Source organism: Pleuronectes platessa, chromosome 3, assembly GCF_947347685.1.
Source record: "Pleuronectes platessa chromosome 3, fPlePla1.1, whole genome shotgun sequence".
Classification (NCBI taxonomy): domain Eukaryota; kingdom Metazoa; phylum Chordata; class Actinopteri; order Pleuronectiformes; family Pleuronectidae; genus Pleuronectes; species Pleuronectes platessa.
In genome coordinates, this window is record NC_070628.1 from 13,059,210 (window position 1) to 13,076,751 (window position 17,542).

Sequence of the window (17,542 nt, forward strand, 5' to 3'; positions counted from 1 at the left end):
CCTGGAGTTTCAGTCTTTCACTTTTTCCCAGTTTTCCCAGAGTATGATTCATGGATGTTGACGAAAAAAAATCAGGCGTATTCAGGGAACTCATTTTTTTGAGTGCGTAATATTTGGTGCAGTTGATCGTTACAGCTGTTGAGCCATGTACATCACGGGTCACCTGCTTATTCATTCAATCAGCTATTTAGCAGCAGTGCAGCACATAGGATACTGCAGGATCAGGTCAGGGGCTTCAGGTCATGTACACATCAAACAATCAGAGAGGGTAAAAAAGATGGGATGATGGTTCCATGCAGGCTGGTTTGAGTATTTCTGAAACTGCAGGATCTCCTGGTAATTGATCGCTAAACAGTCTGAGAATTTTTAATCAGAATGATACGAAAAATCATCCAGTATCCCTCAATCGGAAATCTGACGCTGCAAAGGTACAGAGTCACGAGGGCTGGACAGTCTAAAGACTTGGAATAAAACGTAACTTGATGTGATGAATCTTGATCTCTGCTGAGGCTGCAGATGTTTGGGTCCGAATTTTTGGGCAAAAACAGCATGAACCTATTACCTCAAATCCACAGTCCAGGCGTCTGGTGGGGTAATTTGAGTGCAAGGTTTTCTTGGCGGTAAGTCACTGTTTGAACACCACTGCCAGTCAGAATGTTGGTACTGACTTAGTGGATCCCTCAATGGACCCAGTTAACAATCTAATGGTAAGTGAGGGGCAATTTGGGTTCAGTGTCTTGCTCAAGGACACTTTGACACACAGAATCAAACCACCGGCATTCTGGTAAGCGGATGACTCGCTCTGCCTCCTGAGCCAAAGCTGCCCATATAACATGTAACGTGGAGTAGAGGGTGCAGATACTTATTGATATATGTGATGAAGTCAAAAAATATGAATCGACCTATAGCCTCCGTTCAGTACAGATACATGAAAAATGTAGTACATGTACTCTGTTACAACCTACCACTGTCACAAGGCAAAAGGAGCCGGTCATGTTTCACAAACACGACAGTAGTCAGTCGGTTCACTGCTCCCCGGGGACACAACCTCCAGCAGAAAGCCTTTGTAGCAGAACAGCAGAGCGCAGCTGACAAATCTGCAGAAGTGAAGTGATGCAGCCGTGTTGTGACAGGCCTCTCTGACAGTGGGCTCACATCACCTGGTCCGGCTGCACGATATAAGCTGCTGGAACTCAGCCAGTTCACTTGAGGCTGCCACAGTGTTTTATTCCTACTTTAAAACTTCCTTTTTATTTCTTCTTATCTTTTTTTTTTGTGATCAAATATTTTTTTATTGATTAACTGAAATGTGACAGAATTTAACACATTTAGCATAACACATCAACAGATAATAACAACAGACATAACATACAACAAAGTGTTAAGATTCAGCAGCACATATTACTGTAATATCTATCATAAGCACAATATTACACAAAATCTAAGACCTTCAACATTTACTGGTCTCATCAGCCGCTGAATTCAAAACATCAAAAGAAAAACAGACACAAAATAAAATAAAATAAAACACAAAAGGTGCCACCCCCCACCCCCCCCAGTTATATTCATGCAAAATAGTAAAGAGAGGAATCCTGCAACCACATGCACATACAGAAAACATTAAGAATTGCACAGGTTCAGGACATGATCATTGTAATAAATCTTTCAATGAGTTGGCCACAGCTCGCCAATCATTCAGTGTATTTCTTCTTATCTTAAGGTAAAATTCATGAGTCTCGCCCACATTGTTCGACCTTGAGCCTTGTGAGGAAAGGTTCCGACATCTTGTGGAATTAATGACGTTAAGAACTAGACCCTACGCCGTGTGAACCAGGAGCTCTGGAGCTTTTGTACCTGACAGCAACATCTCACCAAATAACCCAAGAGGCAGACAAACAACATGTTTACAGTTCAAATAAACCCAGTTGTAACTAGCGTCCCATTTATGACCCTACTGTGAAGGAACTTTTGACCATCGTCACACATTACATCTTTGTGACGACACCTTCTCTTTCCAAGCAATAGCCAAGGTCAGGGTTTAGATAAAGGGCCAACCAGCAGTACATTGTAGCTCATGGATTTTTAATATCTAATTCAGGTGCCGCAGACAGAGAGGCACCAACTCCAACTCTTTTGCATATTTCATCAGTAGCACGATGTGAGGACACAATGTGATACAGTTATGCATCCTTTAGGCTCAGCTGTCCAATAGGATGCAAACACCTACATGTAACATGGAGAGTGACAGCTATTCTAGCCTCTAGTGGATGTGCTGTTAGAATGGGTGACACAAGTAGAGGGACATATATGCAGATGCTGTGTGAGGCGTCTTCAGGCTTGGGGGTGACAATTGCTCATACTCTGTTTTTTGTTTCACCCTCTGGTCTCCTTGATGCATCAAGTCTACATTAAAATCTTCTGATTAAGATCTGCTAAGAGTTCTCCTTTCACCAGCTTCCAGAAAACGTCAACCACGCCTAACACGCTGAGCGAGAAATTCAGTTTTCAGGGTCTTACACTCCATTGATATACAATCTAAATGGAGATGTGACCTGACGTGACCCTACCTGTGGATATGGAAAAAAAATCTCTTCACTAAAGTCTGTACATGTCTCCGCCACAAGGAGGCGACAGTGCAGCATGAGTGTTACTCCCAGTGATGTGTTTCATAACTCACCCTTTACCCTCTGCACTTACTCAACATATTACATGTTTATGAATATATATATTTATATTTTACAGTCAGACATTTGGGATGTAGATGAATCACAGCAGCAGGAAGGAGACAGTGGAGACGGTTCAGCTGGGGAATCCTGCTCTGTTCTCTCCGTCTTCTTCCGTCAGGGCTCATCGTGCAGAAAGCATCATAACAAACTCTGCAGAGGGAGACGGAGACAGCAGCAGAAACAATGATAAGCACTAATGACACTCTAATAATACCATAAAGGACAGCACAGGATGCAGCCACACTGTTGTCAGGCCTCACGACGCAGAAGTGGAAACAAAACACAGCTTGTGATGGGATGCAATGGTGGAGGTATAAAAAGGAGAACATTTTAATTATGTAGATAAAGTAAACGTGTCAGTTTTTGTTTGGACTTGTTTCCCGGACATGGATTCAACCCATATGGGAGATTTCAGAGGTCAACAACTGCAACGAGCTAACTGCCGGGTTCCAGAAGCCATTTGACTCCTCGTGTAAATCTGTAATCGCTTTGATTACTGCTTGTTTCAGCTCCATGATGGCATTGCTAGGGATTCACTTGTCAATGCGTCCTGTCGATGAGGGTAGTTTTCACTAAATCCATCCAATCAATCACGTCTTCCCTTTTCTCGTTGTCTTCCTGGGGCGCTTGGCTCTGAAAGACTTCTTATTGTCGGTGTGAATCCATCGATTCACAGAGCACTGCGGCCTAATTCCAGATTAACCCACTAACATTATCTCCGGAGGTGCTCCTCTAACCGTTTTTCTATAAAAAGAAGCGGCCCTGTCCTCGTCGGCTGACCTGCCACTGGGATATTTTGTCACCGCTCTAGTTCCTGCCGTGGATGCTTGTTCACCAGGTGCCTTGTAGGTTATTCTGCACGCGTGTCTGAAACCGGACGGACACACCGAGCGCTGCCCTGGGGGGTAATTGATGAGAATGAGTAGCACTTGGTTATTGATCCCCTCGGAGACTGACACGCCTATTCATATGTTTCCAATAATTGCAATTGATTGGGCTGCTGAGACGAGACAAACAGGATAACACCTCTAAGCCGTGTGTGTGTGTGTGGAAGCCTGTAACCATGTGGACATCCATGTGGTGTTGACGGCGCACGTGCACACCGGGAAAGGGTGTGTTGGATTGTGCACCGTTGTATTGTTTATTGTGAGGTAACATGTGGCAATGTAATTTCTGCAAAGTCTGTGTGTTTGTATGTGTGTGTGTGTGTATATAACGTGACAGGTGTCCAGGCATATGTATTGATTGGCTTAATGTACTGCTGATTAGATTGGATTGGCCCGTTCGACCTGCCCACCTTGACTCAACCCTCTCTCTCTGCCTGACTCATTTGCTCCTCCGGCTCTCGTCCTCATCAACCGTTTCTCTGACCCCTCTGCTCTTCTCCTCCTCTGGGCTGCTCTCTCTCCTCTCCTACACGGCTGGTTACAAACCGTTATTGTCACCTTTGACTCCAAACTGGACATGCTCCCACTACGAATGGAAACTGGATGTCGCTGTATGGTACTGGATGCTGTTAATGGCCTCCATCGAGGAAAGTCATCTTTATTATTTGTTGGTTTATTTGATAGTGTGATTATGTTAAAATGCAGATTGATGGAACCAGGATTTTTTAACTGACAAATTAATGATTGAGGTGATAGTGAAACTTCCTTTCTCCTTTTACATTTCTATTATAAGAACTAGATTATGTGTGGGATTGTTTGGCCTTGGCTTAGGTCCGTGCTCTACTGAGTGTTAAATACGTAAAACTAGGTTAGTATTTCTTCAATGTTATTTTCTTATATTTAAATGACCCATGTTTTGGTGGCTTAGATTTATTTTGTTTCCTGTGTAACTTCGCTGGCATAAGCAAATGATAGGGTTTCTATCCAATACCTAAGCCATGTAATATTGTCAAGAGAACGTATGTTGAATGAATGTTAATTATGTGAGTTCACTCAAGAAGCGATCAGTACATGACTATACACAGCAGCAGCAGAAACACAAATGCTGAATAGACCTAAATGTTCCCACGCTCAGGATCAATGCTTTCTGTGTTAATCCTATTTGACACTTGAACTGACACTGAAATCAAGTCTTCACTTTGGTAACAACGATTGATCTGCTCACCCTCCCCTCTGACCTAACTCTATTTCGGTATTACTTGTTGTTTCTTACTGTGTATATTGTTTTTTTTTGCTTTTATGTACAGTGCACCAACCACACCATGGCAATTTCAAATATATGCAAATAAATTATGTTAAAAGGTGACATATAATGCTCACATTCAGGTTCATATTTTTAATTAGCGTTATAACTTAAAAACGTGTACATGCTCTCATGCTCACTCCCCTGAAACTGTCAATTGCTGCAGCTCCTCCTTTCAGCCTCTGTAGGAAAACGCTTGGTTTTAGCTCCTGTCTCTTTAAGGCCCCTCCTTCTTATAAAGAGCAGTCTGCTCTGATTTGCCAGCTGGCCCGCTCTCTTGTGATTGGTCAACCGCTTCCAGCATGTGTTAGAAATGTCAGCCTGTCACTTTAACTTTGTTTAGGGGGCGGGCCAGACTAGCCGCTGGGCGTGCATTATGCAAAGTTACATAATCATCAAATGTGCACATTTCCCTGGAAGAATCGTCTGGACAACTGACGAGGCGCTACCTTGCACATATAAAAACAAACATAACACACCGGAGGAAAGAGAAAAACTGAAAATGCATCTTATATCTCCATTAATGAAAGAAGTAGTCCCCCCCCCAGATATGCTTCCTCCCCCAGGTTCCAAACTACTCACCGTCAAAATCAATGTTGCCGTCTTTGTTGAGGTCAATGTCACCGAGGATCTCCTCCAGCTCACCTTTCTTCAGCTTCTCCCCCAGCAGCGTCTTCATGCCCTCCTTCAGCTCGTCACACGTGATCTTTCCATCGCCGTCACAGTCGAACTGCAACGTGTCGGGTTCAGGAGCGAGAGGTTGGGGTGGGGAGGGGGGGGGGGTGGCATGAACATGTGGTGAGCGAGGCAGATTCAAATAAACGGAATCAAAGGTTTAGAAAATCATACGTGACACAATAAACGTCTCCGGGTTAATAGGGAGCGGACACACTGAATTCATACAGTGTAGTCAACATGGTTGCACGAGGAAGAGGGAAGGCTGAAAACCGCTTGAGTCTGCATATGGGGGCTCACAGGCTGAAGAGGAAGACTCTTGAAGTGGCTGTGAGGCTCAGATGAGAAATATATTTGTATTTTTCCAGCTCTGAAGTTTCATTTCAGAAGTAGCGGAGTTGAGAGGTGATTCATTATTCCTCACAAAAGAATCCAAACACCAGAATAGTGCATTTCTGGCTTTCACAGCATTACTCAGGAAATGATGACTCATGTGTGAAGGAGAAACTTTAGATTCTGAAAAGAGAGGACGCAGTGAAAGAACTGTCACATGTCTGCTCCACGGAGAGAGGTCAGCTTTTAAAAACCTGTTTGGTTTGAATTAGCTATTTGCTGATCTGGCTTGTGATTGGTTAACTGTGTATATCAATGGGACCTCCCTCCGACGTGGCTCCATCGCTGGATATTGGGGGAGGCAGTGGAGATGTGTCGTTCATTTTTGTTTACAGTCTGTTCACGCACATCTCAGCTGTTTGGTCAGAGTTAGCTTTATAGCTAATTAGCATCTGCAAACCCAGGGCAGGAAATTATAAGGCAAAATGGTACAAAACAATACTATTACAGTTAAACTGTCAATTGTTGACTGTGTGGTGGCCGAGGTGGTGCTCGATGTACATTTACATGCTATAACTGATAAATACAGTTTTGAATATCTGCAGAAGCTCTCATGACAAAAACAACCTCACTCCTGCACCTGATCCACACACCGTGCTTTCCATGGCAGCCAAAACATTTTCAAACTAAATGCCCAAAGTTGTAACATAGAACAAATAATGTGCACTGGATTGTGTTTTCGATGTGATCATTAGGAATAGTTTTGTGTTTGTGGCAGCCATTGAAAACCTATCGTGCTGTAATGTGTTCAATAAGTGAGCCCAGGTGTGTGAAGCTGAAGCTTATAAATAGCTTCATCACCACAGTTGTTTAGAGACTGTGCAGAACACCGGGGCCCGGCTCTGGGGGATAATCAAATCACTCCGTGTACCTGCCGCTGTACTGATGTCAGAGAGAGAAACTCAATAGATATTTCCTCCAAACCAATGAGGCAACACACAATTTCATATTGAGTGGACATAGCCAATGAGCAGAAAATGTTAAAGTATAAAATCTAGATGAATGTTGGCTCTTTAGCTTGCAGGAAGCAGCATAAATAAAACCCTCATCAATCTTAAACTTGAATCCTCTTAAAACTTTTCTTTTGCATTTATTCTCAGCGAGCTTTCTTCCCTCAGACTGGTTTACAAGTGAGAGCCATACACTGGTGGCATCCTCAGAGGAAAGGCCCTGTAGCACACTTCAAAGTCCTGTCATGGCACAAGGCCGCAGCTGCCTTGCTTGAAGTTAGAGTTTTTTTGTAGCTGGAGACCTGGTACCTGTTTGAAGGCACAGCGCAGCTCCTTCAGTCCGACCATGTGAGCGGTCTCGGCCAACATCCTCGGCCCCATCAGCGAGCAGAAGTCATCAAAGTCGACGTGTCCCCCCCCTGCAGGAAGACACACAAGTGGATGCTGACGCACGTATCACAGGTTGACTATCCAGTAGCAGCCTGTGTGTTGTGGCAGTCTGTCTACCCATGCAGTCCACATGAGAAAACATTAGCATTAAAAAAGTGTGTGTCTATGTGTGGAGGCTCCGGAGGAAGAGATCTGGCTCCCTGACAGCTCCACTGTGTTCCCCTGCAAGCTCACTAACTTAGTCTGTATGTCTCTTGAAGCAGGGCAGATTCTGCTCTATGTGTTCATCTGAGCTGCTTCTCTTTAAACTGTCTCCTGCTGTGGAAACCACGGTTATTAGAGCACAGACGTTGAAGCAAAACTGTTCATTTGTGGCCTTAAAACTCAAGTTTGACAGTTGGAAGGAATCGTTTGAAAGAATTGTTGGGTTATAAATAAATCTTTGAATAAAATAACCTGTAGGCTTTAGATTCCTTGCTTCCAATTTTAGGTTGATAAGAGTATTGTGAATTTCTGCCCACTGTCTGAAGTAATCAGGAAAACAAACATTTACAGTGCCTTGCATAAGTATTCACCCCCTTTGGACTTTTCTACATTTTGTCATGGTATAACCACAGATTAAAATTTATTTCATCGTGAGTTTATGTAATGGACCAACACAAAATAGTGCATCATTTGGAAGTGGGGGGAAATATTACATGGATTTCACAATTATTTACAAATAAAAATCTGAAAAGTGTTGAGTGCATATGTATTCACCCCCTTTACTGTGAAACCCCTAACAAAGATCTGGTGCGACCAATTGCATTCACAAGTCACATTTGCAAGTCACATAATTAGTAAATAGGGTCCACCTGTCTGCAATTTAATCTCAGTATAAATACACCTGTTCTGTGACGGACTCAGAGTTTGTTGGAGATCATTACTGAACAAACAGCATCATGAAGACCAAGGAGCTCACCAAACAGGTCGGGGATAAAGTTGTGGAGAAATATGAAGCAGGGTTAGGTTATAAAAAAATATCCAGAGCTTTGAACATCTCTCTGAGCACCATAAAATCCATCATAAGAAAATGGAAAGAATATGGCACAACCGCAAACCTACCAAGAGGAGGCCGTCCACCCAAACTGAAGAGTCGGACAAGGAGAAAATTAATCAGAGAAGCAACCAGGAGGCCCATGGTTACTCTGGAGGAGTTGCAGAGATCCACAGCTGAGGTGGGAGAATCTGTCCACAGGACAACTATTAGTCGTCTACTCCACAAATCTGGCCTTTATGGAAGAGTGGCAAGAAGAAAGCCATTGTTGAAAGGGATCCATAAAAAATCCCAGAAGCCATGTGGGAGACACAGCAAACATGTGGAAGAAGGTGCTCTGGTCAGATGAGACCAAAATTGAACTTTTTGGCCTCAATGCAAAACGCTATGTGTGGCGAAAACCCAACACTGCCCATCACCCTGAGCACACCATCCCAACAATGAAACATGGTGGTGGTAGCATCATGCTGTGGGGATGCTTCTCTTCAGCAGGTACAGGGAAACTGGTCAGAATAGAGGGAAAGATGGATGGAGCCAAATACAGGGAAATCCTTGAAGAAAATCTGATGCAGTCTGCAAAAGACTTGAGACTGGGGCGGAGGTTCATCTTCCAGCAGGACAATGACCCTAAACATACAGCCAGAGCTACAAAGGAATGGTTTGGATTAAAGAATGTTAATGTCTTAAAATGGCCCAGTCAAAGCCCAGACCTCAATCCAATAGAGAATCTATGGCAAGACTTGAAGATTGCGGTTCACAGACGGTCTCCATCCAATCTGACTGAGCTTCATCTTTTTTGCCAAGAAGAATGGACAAACCTTTCCATCTCTAGATGTGCAAAGCTGGTAGAGACATACCCCAAAAGACTTGCAGCTGTAATTGCAGCGAAAGGGGGTTCTACCAAGTATTGACACAGGGGGGTGAATACTTATGCACCCAACAGATGTCAACTTTTTTGTTCTCATTATCGTTTGTGTCACAATAAAATTTATTTTGCACCTCCAAAGTACTATGCATGTTTTGTTGATCAAACGGGAAAAAGTTTATTTAAGTCTATTTGAATTCCAGTTAGTAACAGTACATAATGGGATAAAGTCCAAGGGGGGTGAATACTTATGCAAGGCACTGTATATGCATCTTCAAAGCTCCTTTTTGCTCAACATTAGATTTGTATTCTTATTCGTGCACGTCCTCTGAAGATCTACGTATGGCCGAAACAGACGAAATAGGGCATTACCACCAGAAATCACAGGGGGGCAGCGTTGCCAATAGTTCAATTAAGACGATATTTCAGAAACTCTTTACTCTGCGCTGCCATCTAGTGGATGTTGCTTATCAACCATAGCAACGTAAGGACGGATGGACGGGACAGTGAAGGTCAAATCGCTTGAAGATGACCTTTCTCTTTTCACATGTAGAGGCAGTATATATGAGTCTTAATGGTGAGTTTAGTGTCTAATAAAAAATGAGTTTAACAAATATTTTGTTAATAAAAATGTTGTGAATGTCCTCAGTGCATGATGCTACAATGTGCGTTCACTGTGGTTCCTTCAACCCAGTTAGAGGCAGTTGTGCTGTGTTTGTTCCCTATGGCAATTATCCAAACAGACTGATACAATGGGAAGGCTCATGTTATTAGTTTGACAAAAGGCAGACTTATTTCATACTGTGTCCACCAATAAGCCTCGGTCTGTTTTCATTATGTGGATGTGGATGAGAAAGACGACGCAGGAGCCACGTGGCTCAATAAAACTAATCAGTACTCTGAGAATCAGGACTCCTGAGAATGAGAATCAAACTGTGGCCAACTCGGCTGAAACTAAAGTCTTTAACTGTCATCTACTTACAATGGCAGCTCCCTCATTCTGAAATAAAACACGACCTCTGGAGGTTCTGGGATTTTTGAGTTAGTTAAAGTTCACACTTGACTCAAGGTAAGGTATATACAGTATATTTTGGCAGATGGTCTTTAGCCTGGTGGAGCAGCGGCCTGTTGGGGATTCCTGACACCGCCTTGAAGAATTTCTGTGCCTTAAGTGGGTCACTTCATATTCACGGAGAAGAGAAATTCTCCCAAAAGTCTGAGCAGATTATTATTTTTTCCAAATTGAAAGTGGGATGCCGGTTATGGAATGAAAGACGGAGTTTCATGGTATTAATGGCTCTATGGGGATTACACCAGAGAGATTAAGAAAGGAGGATCTAAAGCCCAAGACACCTTATTGGTCAAATTAAGGCATCAGTGAGCAGATGAATAATTAATATTTCACATGAGCACAAAAATATCATCAAATATGATTTATAGTTACAACCACTTCTCTTATGGCTTCCCTTTAAGGTAGAGATGCATCACATGTTTGTGCTAGGTATGAATGTAAGTTATAGCATTTAAAGCTTAACAAAAGAAAATTGTTGGACCAACTTCGACAGATTGGTAACAACTCACAAAGTTAACTAGTTATATTACCTTGCTTTAAGTCAGACCTACGTAATTATCTCATTGTTTTCCACTTAAACGTGCAATATGTAATTTTGGCCAATATAAGCCGATATCAGTTAACGAGGCGAATATCGGCCGCTACCGATGTTCGGCCGATACATCGGTGCATCCCTACTATTTAATGATCCGACTGTTTTCAGTTTGTATTAATGTAACTTAAATTTAAGAAAGTCCACTCAAAGTAGTTTAAATGCAACATTGCATCAGGTGTTAAAATCCTGATGAGACATTGAGCCTCTAATGCAGTGTTGTGTTGTGTTGTGTTGAGTTGTGTTGTGTTGTGTTGTGCTGGTGCTCTGTCCCACTTTGGCTCCGCTAATTTGACGTGACGTCGGCACGGCGACGCCCCTCGCTCTGCGTCATCGTGACCGTGTAATCAGGAGATTATTTACACCTGGGACAGCGGGTGAATGTAATTAAGCAGCTGCCGGGACAGGAAGCAGCTGCACGCCGCTCCTCCAGGAGCCGAGCGGGGGGGAAACTCACTGGCTCGACCCACTGGGATGCTGCTGCGTACTGGTTAAGCTACCCCGTGGAGCCAGAGCCCAATATTTTCCTCATTATCAGTTTGATTGTCTGGGGCTTGGATGCTAGGTTACAAGTGTTTGTGTGATTCTGAGCAGGCACATACATGTACGCCTCTGAGATAACACAATACGAGCTGATTATTATAAACCACGTACAGTATCTGCACATCCCTAATTAAAGGGCTTAATTAACAAATCCCATTTCAATGTAAGGATTACTTATCTCTGATGCAGCCTTATCATATTTGGCTTTATTTACCAACACTGTGAGTTATCCATGTATGAGCGTTTCGCTATGAGCAGCATTTTGTAACGAATGTTATTGAAAACAAAGGACAACAACAGCAGTTTGAAGAAGAGAACCTCCAGACCCAAGAAGACATTGCCCTCTTCAAACCTCTCCCATGATCCTTTGCAGCAGTCACTACATCACAATCTGCAGCTCAAACGAACCAAATCGGATCTGTGCGGAGCGGTGAGGGGACTGTAACGCTTCTGAAATGAACACATGACATGTAAATAGTAAAAAGTAAACATGATCTAGCTTTTAACAGTTTAGGTTTGACGGAGGCTGTTTTAATCATCTCGTTGCTCTCTCCTCTGCAATGATTTAATGATGTCGGACTGGAAAATCTGCACCAACAGCTGTTTATCCTGATGAACCAACTCCTAATGTTCACGCTAATGATCGAATGCTGATGTTACTGCTTTGCGCAAAGATTTCATCAGCTGTGCCGAAGCCTGGTCTCCATCTACTCTGGATAACTAATGGTTGTTCAATAAATCAATGCAGAAATAGGGGACGGCATCACGCATACCTAAGTATATCAAATGTATCCCTTATGATTTCAGATTATTTTCTCAAAGGGGAAGAGAGAGCGTGATTTACAGAGCGAGTTTACTCAAGGACGAAATGCTAATGAGTTCAGTCTGCTAGGGCAGAAGCAGCTATTCCCCGTCTCATTTGGTCTGAAGTTTAAAGTGTGTTTTACATCTCACTGTACACATCTAATATTGTGTGGATGCAAATACACTGTGTGTGCATGATTCAGGCTCCACTTGAAGCTAACTCCACTGGATTGCCTCATTAAATGGCTGCATTCGCCCAGCGCTCTGCAATTTACCTGTGATTAACCTATTCACACACACACACACACCAGAGGCAGTGAACCGTGCAAGGTGCTGCTCTGTCCATCGGGAGCCATTTAGAGTTCAGCGCCTCGCCCAAGGACAGTTCAGCGTGTGGACAGGATGAGCTGCAGATGACTCCATTTGCCTCCAGTCTCATCACGATTTGGAATTAGGATATTTCAGGACGTCAAACTGGGATCCTCAGAGGTTTATGTAAAGTCTTGGCAGAAACCTGCAGGCATGGTCAGAGTTGCAGGTCCTGAACTGACAACGTGTAGGTGTAACAGGCACAGGCTCTCACAGCTTGAATGGCAGAAGTCCAGAGATCAGTGCTGTCAAGATTCAGCTTGACTTTATCCACAAACCCCACACACCAGTCTTTATGAGATCATCCAGAAAAGAGAGCAAAGACAAACATGCCCTCTTTGAGAGCAGAGAGAGGAAAGTCAGGTCTCGACTAAACACACACTTCTATATTCAGACTCACACTCTTACACCCCTCCACCTGCAACATGAGGGTCATTAATCACGCTGCTAATGCGTCTCATATGTCCCCAACCTCAAAGACCAACATTCGCTCCTCCCAGTTTCCTATCGGAACGAACGTGCACGATCACCAGCACACGCGTGTGTTTGTGTTACACTCGCAGACACATTACTCACGCTTCACACCTGCTCACCTCAGAAAGACCCATCAGTCATGCACATACGCTTTAGCCACAGAGGAAGAAATGAAAACCAGGCAAACATATAGGCAGACAGAGAGATACACACATTTCATCTTGATTTGCTGGATGATCTCGATGATCTCCATCTCCGTAGGCATGTAGCCCATGGTCCTCATGCAGTCGGCGATGTCTTTGTAATGGATGAAGCCGTCCGCGTCATAGTCAAATTCCTTAAAGGCCTCCTGCAGCTCTGACAGACACACAAATTACAGCAATTGCAGCACAACGTAAAGTGGGGCAACACCCCCCCCCCCCCCTCGACTCCGACACACACAGTGTGCACAGTCACTGATAGCGAAGCTTTCGGCAGGATGAACTTATCTCTAAGTTGTTGACTCCAGCAGACGGAGCTGTAGCCGCCTCTTGAGAGCAGTACGTTTTGTTGTTTTTGAATTTATCTTGCAGCTGTGAGTCATTTGCAAAGAGTATTTCAAGGCAAATCTGAGAGAGTTTAAGATTAACAGTGAGAAATATCAATGCAATTGTTGAGGCTGTGCATCTTTTCACTCGTCATCTATCATGTGTTTGCATCATAGTTACACCCACTGCATCTCACCATCCAGCTCCTCTGGCATCAGCTCCCTCTCCTGCAGAGCAGAGAACAGAAACACAGTGGAAATCATTACAACACAGAGGAGGTGGTGTAAAATCAGGGTGCCTCTAAAACAGCAACGGCTCCTGAGAAAACCCCCAGTGATAATCTGTTTTCGACGACCAAATTAGAATAACATGCATATCATGTCAACACCACTGCATGCTGACAGTATCCCCTAATGGGATTTCACCCGGCGACATGTCTTTCTAATTTGCAAAATGCCACGATGCCACACACTCCTACGTGCGCACGCACTACATCTGCAGCATCCTGAGGGAGACACAGCAGCACGAGTTCCGTGTGTGTGTGTATTCAAACACACACCTCATGGCCCATATGACGGAGCATTTCAAAAACCTCGGATCATCAAGTTTAGAAACTGATACACACACAGACACACACACACACGTATGATTAACATGTGGGAAACGTTCAGTATTCTCTTCCCTGGTTTTGACATTTGCTCAGGGTGATCTCTCGCTCCATCTCTCCTCTTTCTCTTCTCTTTTCAGAGAAGTTGAGGCAAAGCCAGGAGTAGGAATAAAATCTCCACAGGGACAGGTAGCATAATGATGGCGCTAAATCTAAGTGTGCTAAGTGCTCAAAATAGCAATATGCTAATATATTCCACCGGTGGCAGACAGACAATTTTGTTAATGCTTTTGATTCAGTCCCCTTATGAAACCACATTCTGCACCAAATTTTACACACTCATAAATATTAGTCCTATGAACATCCACAAAAATGTGAAGAGAAACACCTTATCTCAAAATGTTAAAGACTTTAAAAACAATATCTGGATCCGCCCCCTGATGGATCTGCAGCAAATGCACATAATGGGTTTTTCCTTGATCCCATACTGCATCTTTCCACCAACTGTAATGGTAATCTGTCCAGTGATCTGTGTGTTAACCTGCTTAGAAACCAACCAACCAACCCACAAACAAGCAGTCTTGAAAATTGAACTGAAAACAAAACAGAGGAAATAAATTAGCCATTAGTTGAGATAGACTCAGAAATGAAAAGCATCCACCAAGGCCCAGCAGTCCCCTTAAATTCAATCAAGTTGCACTAAATTTAACACAGTCATAAATATCAGTTCCAAGAAAATATTTGTTCAGCAAGATCCATTTAAGGAAATTGCTTGAAAAACGTCCAAACTCCCAATGTCAAGGAAAGTAAAAAGAAATCCTGGATCCAAAACAAAATTTGAAAATGTTCCTCCCGGACCCATGCAACCAAGTTTTATGGAAATCAGTTGTGTTTGTGTAATCTTGTTTACAATCGATTAAACAAACAGACAAGGTTGAAAACATAACCTCCTTGGTGTATCACATGCATCAGTCCTTGAAACAGTAATCCACTCAGCCTATCTGTCAACATTTACTGACACACATTTGCATATGTAAAGCTTGTACATTGAAGTATCAAGCCCTGAAAAGAAACCATTCATTCTTTGAAAGCAATTCAAAGACAACATGTTGTCAGCCAGTTGTTCCATGTTGATGTCGCAGTGGCGCCGACAGCGTCTTGACTCTATAGGGCCTGCCACACTGTCCGGTTCTCCTACAGAAACATCAGCACATCCACAGGGGAAGCAGGAAATATGCAAACTCCAGTCATCTTGCTATGGAGCAACTGAGCCTGACATATGGAGATATCGCTAAGCATAACTACGGCACGAGCCTGAGGATATCTGTGAGTTCAAAGAAACAAGACTGACATTAAAGCTTGTAAAGCTTTGAATATTGTGTGCACAACTTTGCTCTGGGCTTTTCTTTTCTTCTCCGTCATGCAATTAATAAAAAGCATTGAGGCTCAATCTAATTCTTATAATGCGCAAGATAAATACAACAGTAGATGAAATTAATACGGACATTTTACCTGGGTGTGTTTCCATTGTGTCAGATTCTACCTTTATTCCACTGGGCTGTGCATTTCAGAGGATTTACTTGAAAACTCCCAAAATATGCTGCATTGTTAAAGCCTGTGAAAGAGCGGCACAACCTTGACTGTTAAAATACTCTGACTGCATGAGCCACTGCCAGCTCTGTGATTAGTCGCTTTACTTCCTGAGCCAAAGGCGCTCCCATCAAGATTATGACTTAGAAAAACCCTCACTTCCAGTAAAGTGCTCCACGAGTTCTTTTCTTTTGATTCTCATTTCTATTTAATCCTCAATCATACGTCTGCACTTTTATGTTTTCACGGGGGAACGACGCTTCTAATTGTCTAAGTGTTTTACTTTATCGCTGCTTCTGAGGAAAATCATCTTTCAACCGTCACTTGCTCTTTTTTTTTTGGGCCGCTGAGTAGGAGAGATATTGAAAGGGAAATCAGCAGCCGCGAAACTTAAATACAAAGAGAGCGGCAATCTTTTTGCTCTCAATACGTGTTGGCAGTCCGACTGGCTAATACATAAATCATACAAGGTCATCCTGTTCAAGTGCACAATAGCTCCAGGAGAAGGAGAGGCCGCCGCGGTTTATTTGGAAGCTGCAGCGCATGGCAGCCGTTCAAATGATTATTCACTGTATAATAGGGCCAGCAGAGTCGAAACGCATATACAACGCCAGGATGCAATTACACCAATAGTTCTTCACTGTGTGTCGCCTCAAATACTAAACTGCTCGTGATTTATATAAACCTTTAAATTGTGTAAATATGATTTTTGATGCCACAGCACAAACATAGAGAAACTCCCTGTTGGCCGTGACTGCAGCAGCGCGGTTGTTTACCCTGCACAGGATCCTCCAGCCCACAAGGGCATATTAAGATATGAAGGTCAACACTTTAATTGGATTTTTTTTCATCCAGAAAGGATTAGACAGCATGCACCACGCAGACTCTCAATTCATGTGTCAGAACGAGCCCATTAACAGTTAATTCCATTCTGTCTGCCTTCACATGGCCCATTGAGCAGCCCACTGCTTTGTAAGGATGTGCCGCATGAGCACATGTGAGAGCTATGTGGACACTCCACACAAACTCATACATTATTGGAATTGCATTTAAAATGACCACACACACACACTCTTTTTATTTACATATGATGGGCACACTCTGCTCTTCGGCTGTCTCTCTATCTGATATTCAAATGCACCAATTGTCTTTCTTGGGCCATTTGTCTCTCGCAGCTCCAGTTGGATCTAATGAGCGCTGACAGTGAACCTTGCTATGGGAGTTATTAATACTTGTGTTGAGGCAGGGATTAGGGAATGCTGCAGGACGCTCTCCCCGCTTTTCAGTGTCAGGGCACAAACCAGAACAGTGCATGTGTGTCCTCTGTCCTGTGGAAACCACACAGACCCCTGTACCTTCCTACCAGGAAGTTCAACCCAGCGACTGTCACAGTAACACAAAGCAGATCAGTGGTGGCAGCCGGTCAGTAACTCAGGGACGGATGTTGACGAGGATTTCACAGCTGGTCAAGGTCAACAAGAGATTGTTTTCATTTCCCTTGAATCGTTTAAAAACAATGAATTGGTCTCATTGAGTTTTAAGAAATCTAGATATAAAACATCTTTAAAAAGTTCACAGGCTCCTGTGAAAGAAGAGTTCATGGAAGAGCCCTGGGCTGTGCTTTGTAATAGAGTATCAGCATAATAATAATAATAATAATAATAATAATAATAATAATCAGGAATTCTTCCGGACATGGTTTTCAAGAGAATTTCGAGACTCCAGTCGATTTCTGAAAG

General features: G+C 43.1%; 1 protein-coding gene across 2 annotated transcripts; it reads right to left on the bottom strand.

The window, feature by feature from the left end:
- Window positions 1-1,344: 1,344 nt before the first annotated feature.
- cabp4 (calcium binding protein 4) lies at window positions 1,345-15,860 on the bottom strand. Of its 2 annotated transcripts, XM_053418662.1 has the most exons (6): window positions 15,726-15,860; window positions 13,803-13,833; window positions 13,293-13,436; window positions 7,244-7,353; window positions 5,499-5,646; window positions 1,345-2,876 (listed from the first exon to the last, which is right to left on the bottom strand). In XM_053418662.1, exons 2-6 carry the CDS (start codon window positions 13,819-13,821, stop codon window positions 2,848-2,850), a joined length of 450 nt encoding a protein of 149 aa, XP_053274637.1. In that variant the 5' UTR covers window positions 13,822-13,833; window positions 15,726-15,860; the 3' UTR covers window positions 1,345-2,847. The 2 variants fall into 2 exon arrangements, with proteins under 2 accessions (XP_053274637.1, XP_053274636.1); XM_053418661.1 differs by lacking the exon at window positions 15,726-15,860 and having other exon boundaries at window positions 13,803-13,951.
- Window positions 15,861-17,542: the final 1,682 nt, after the last annotated feature.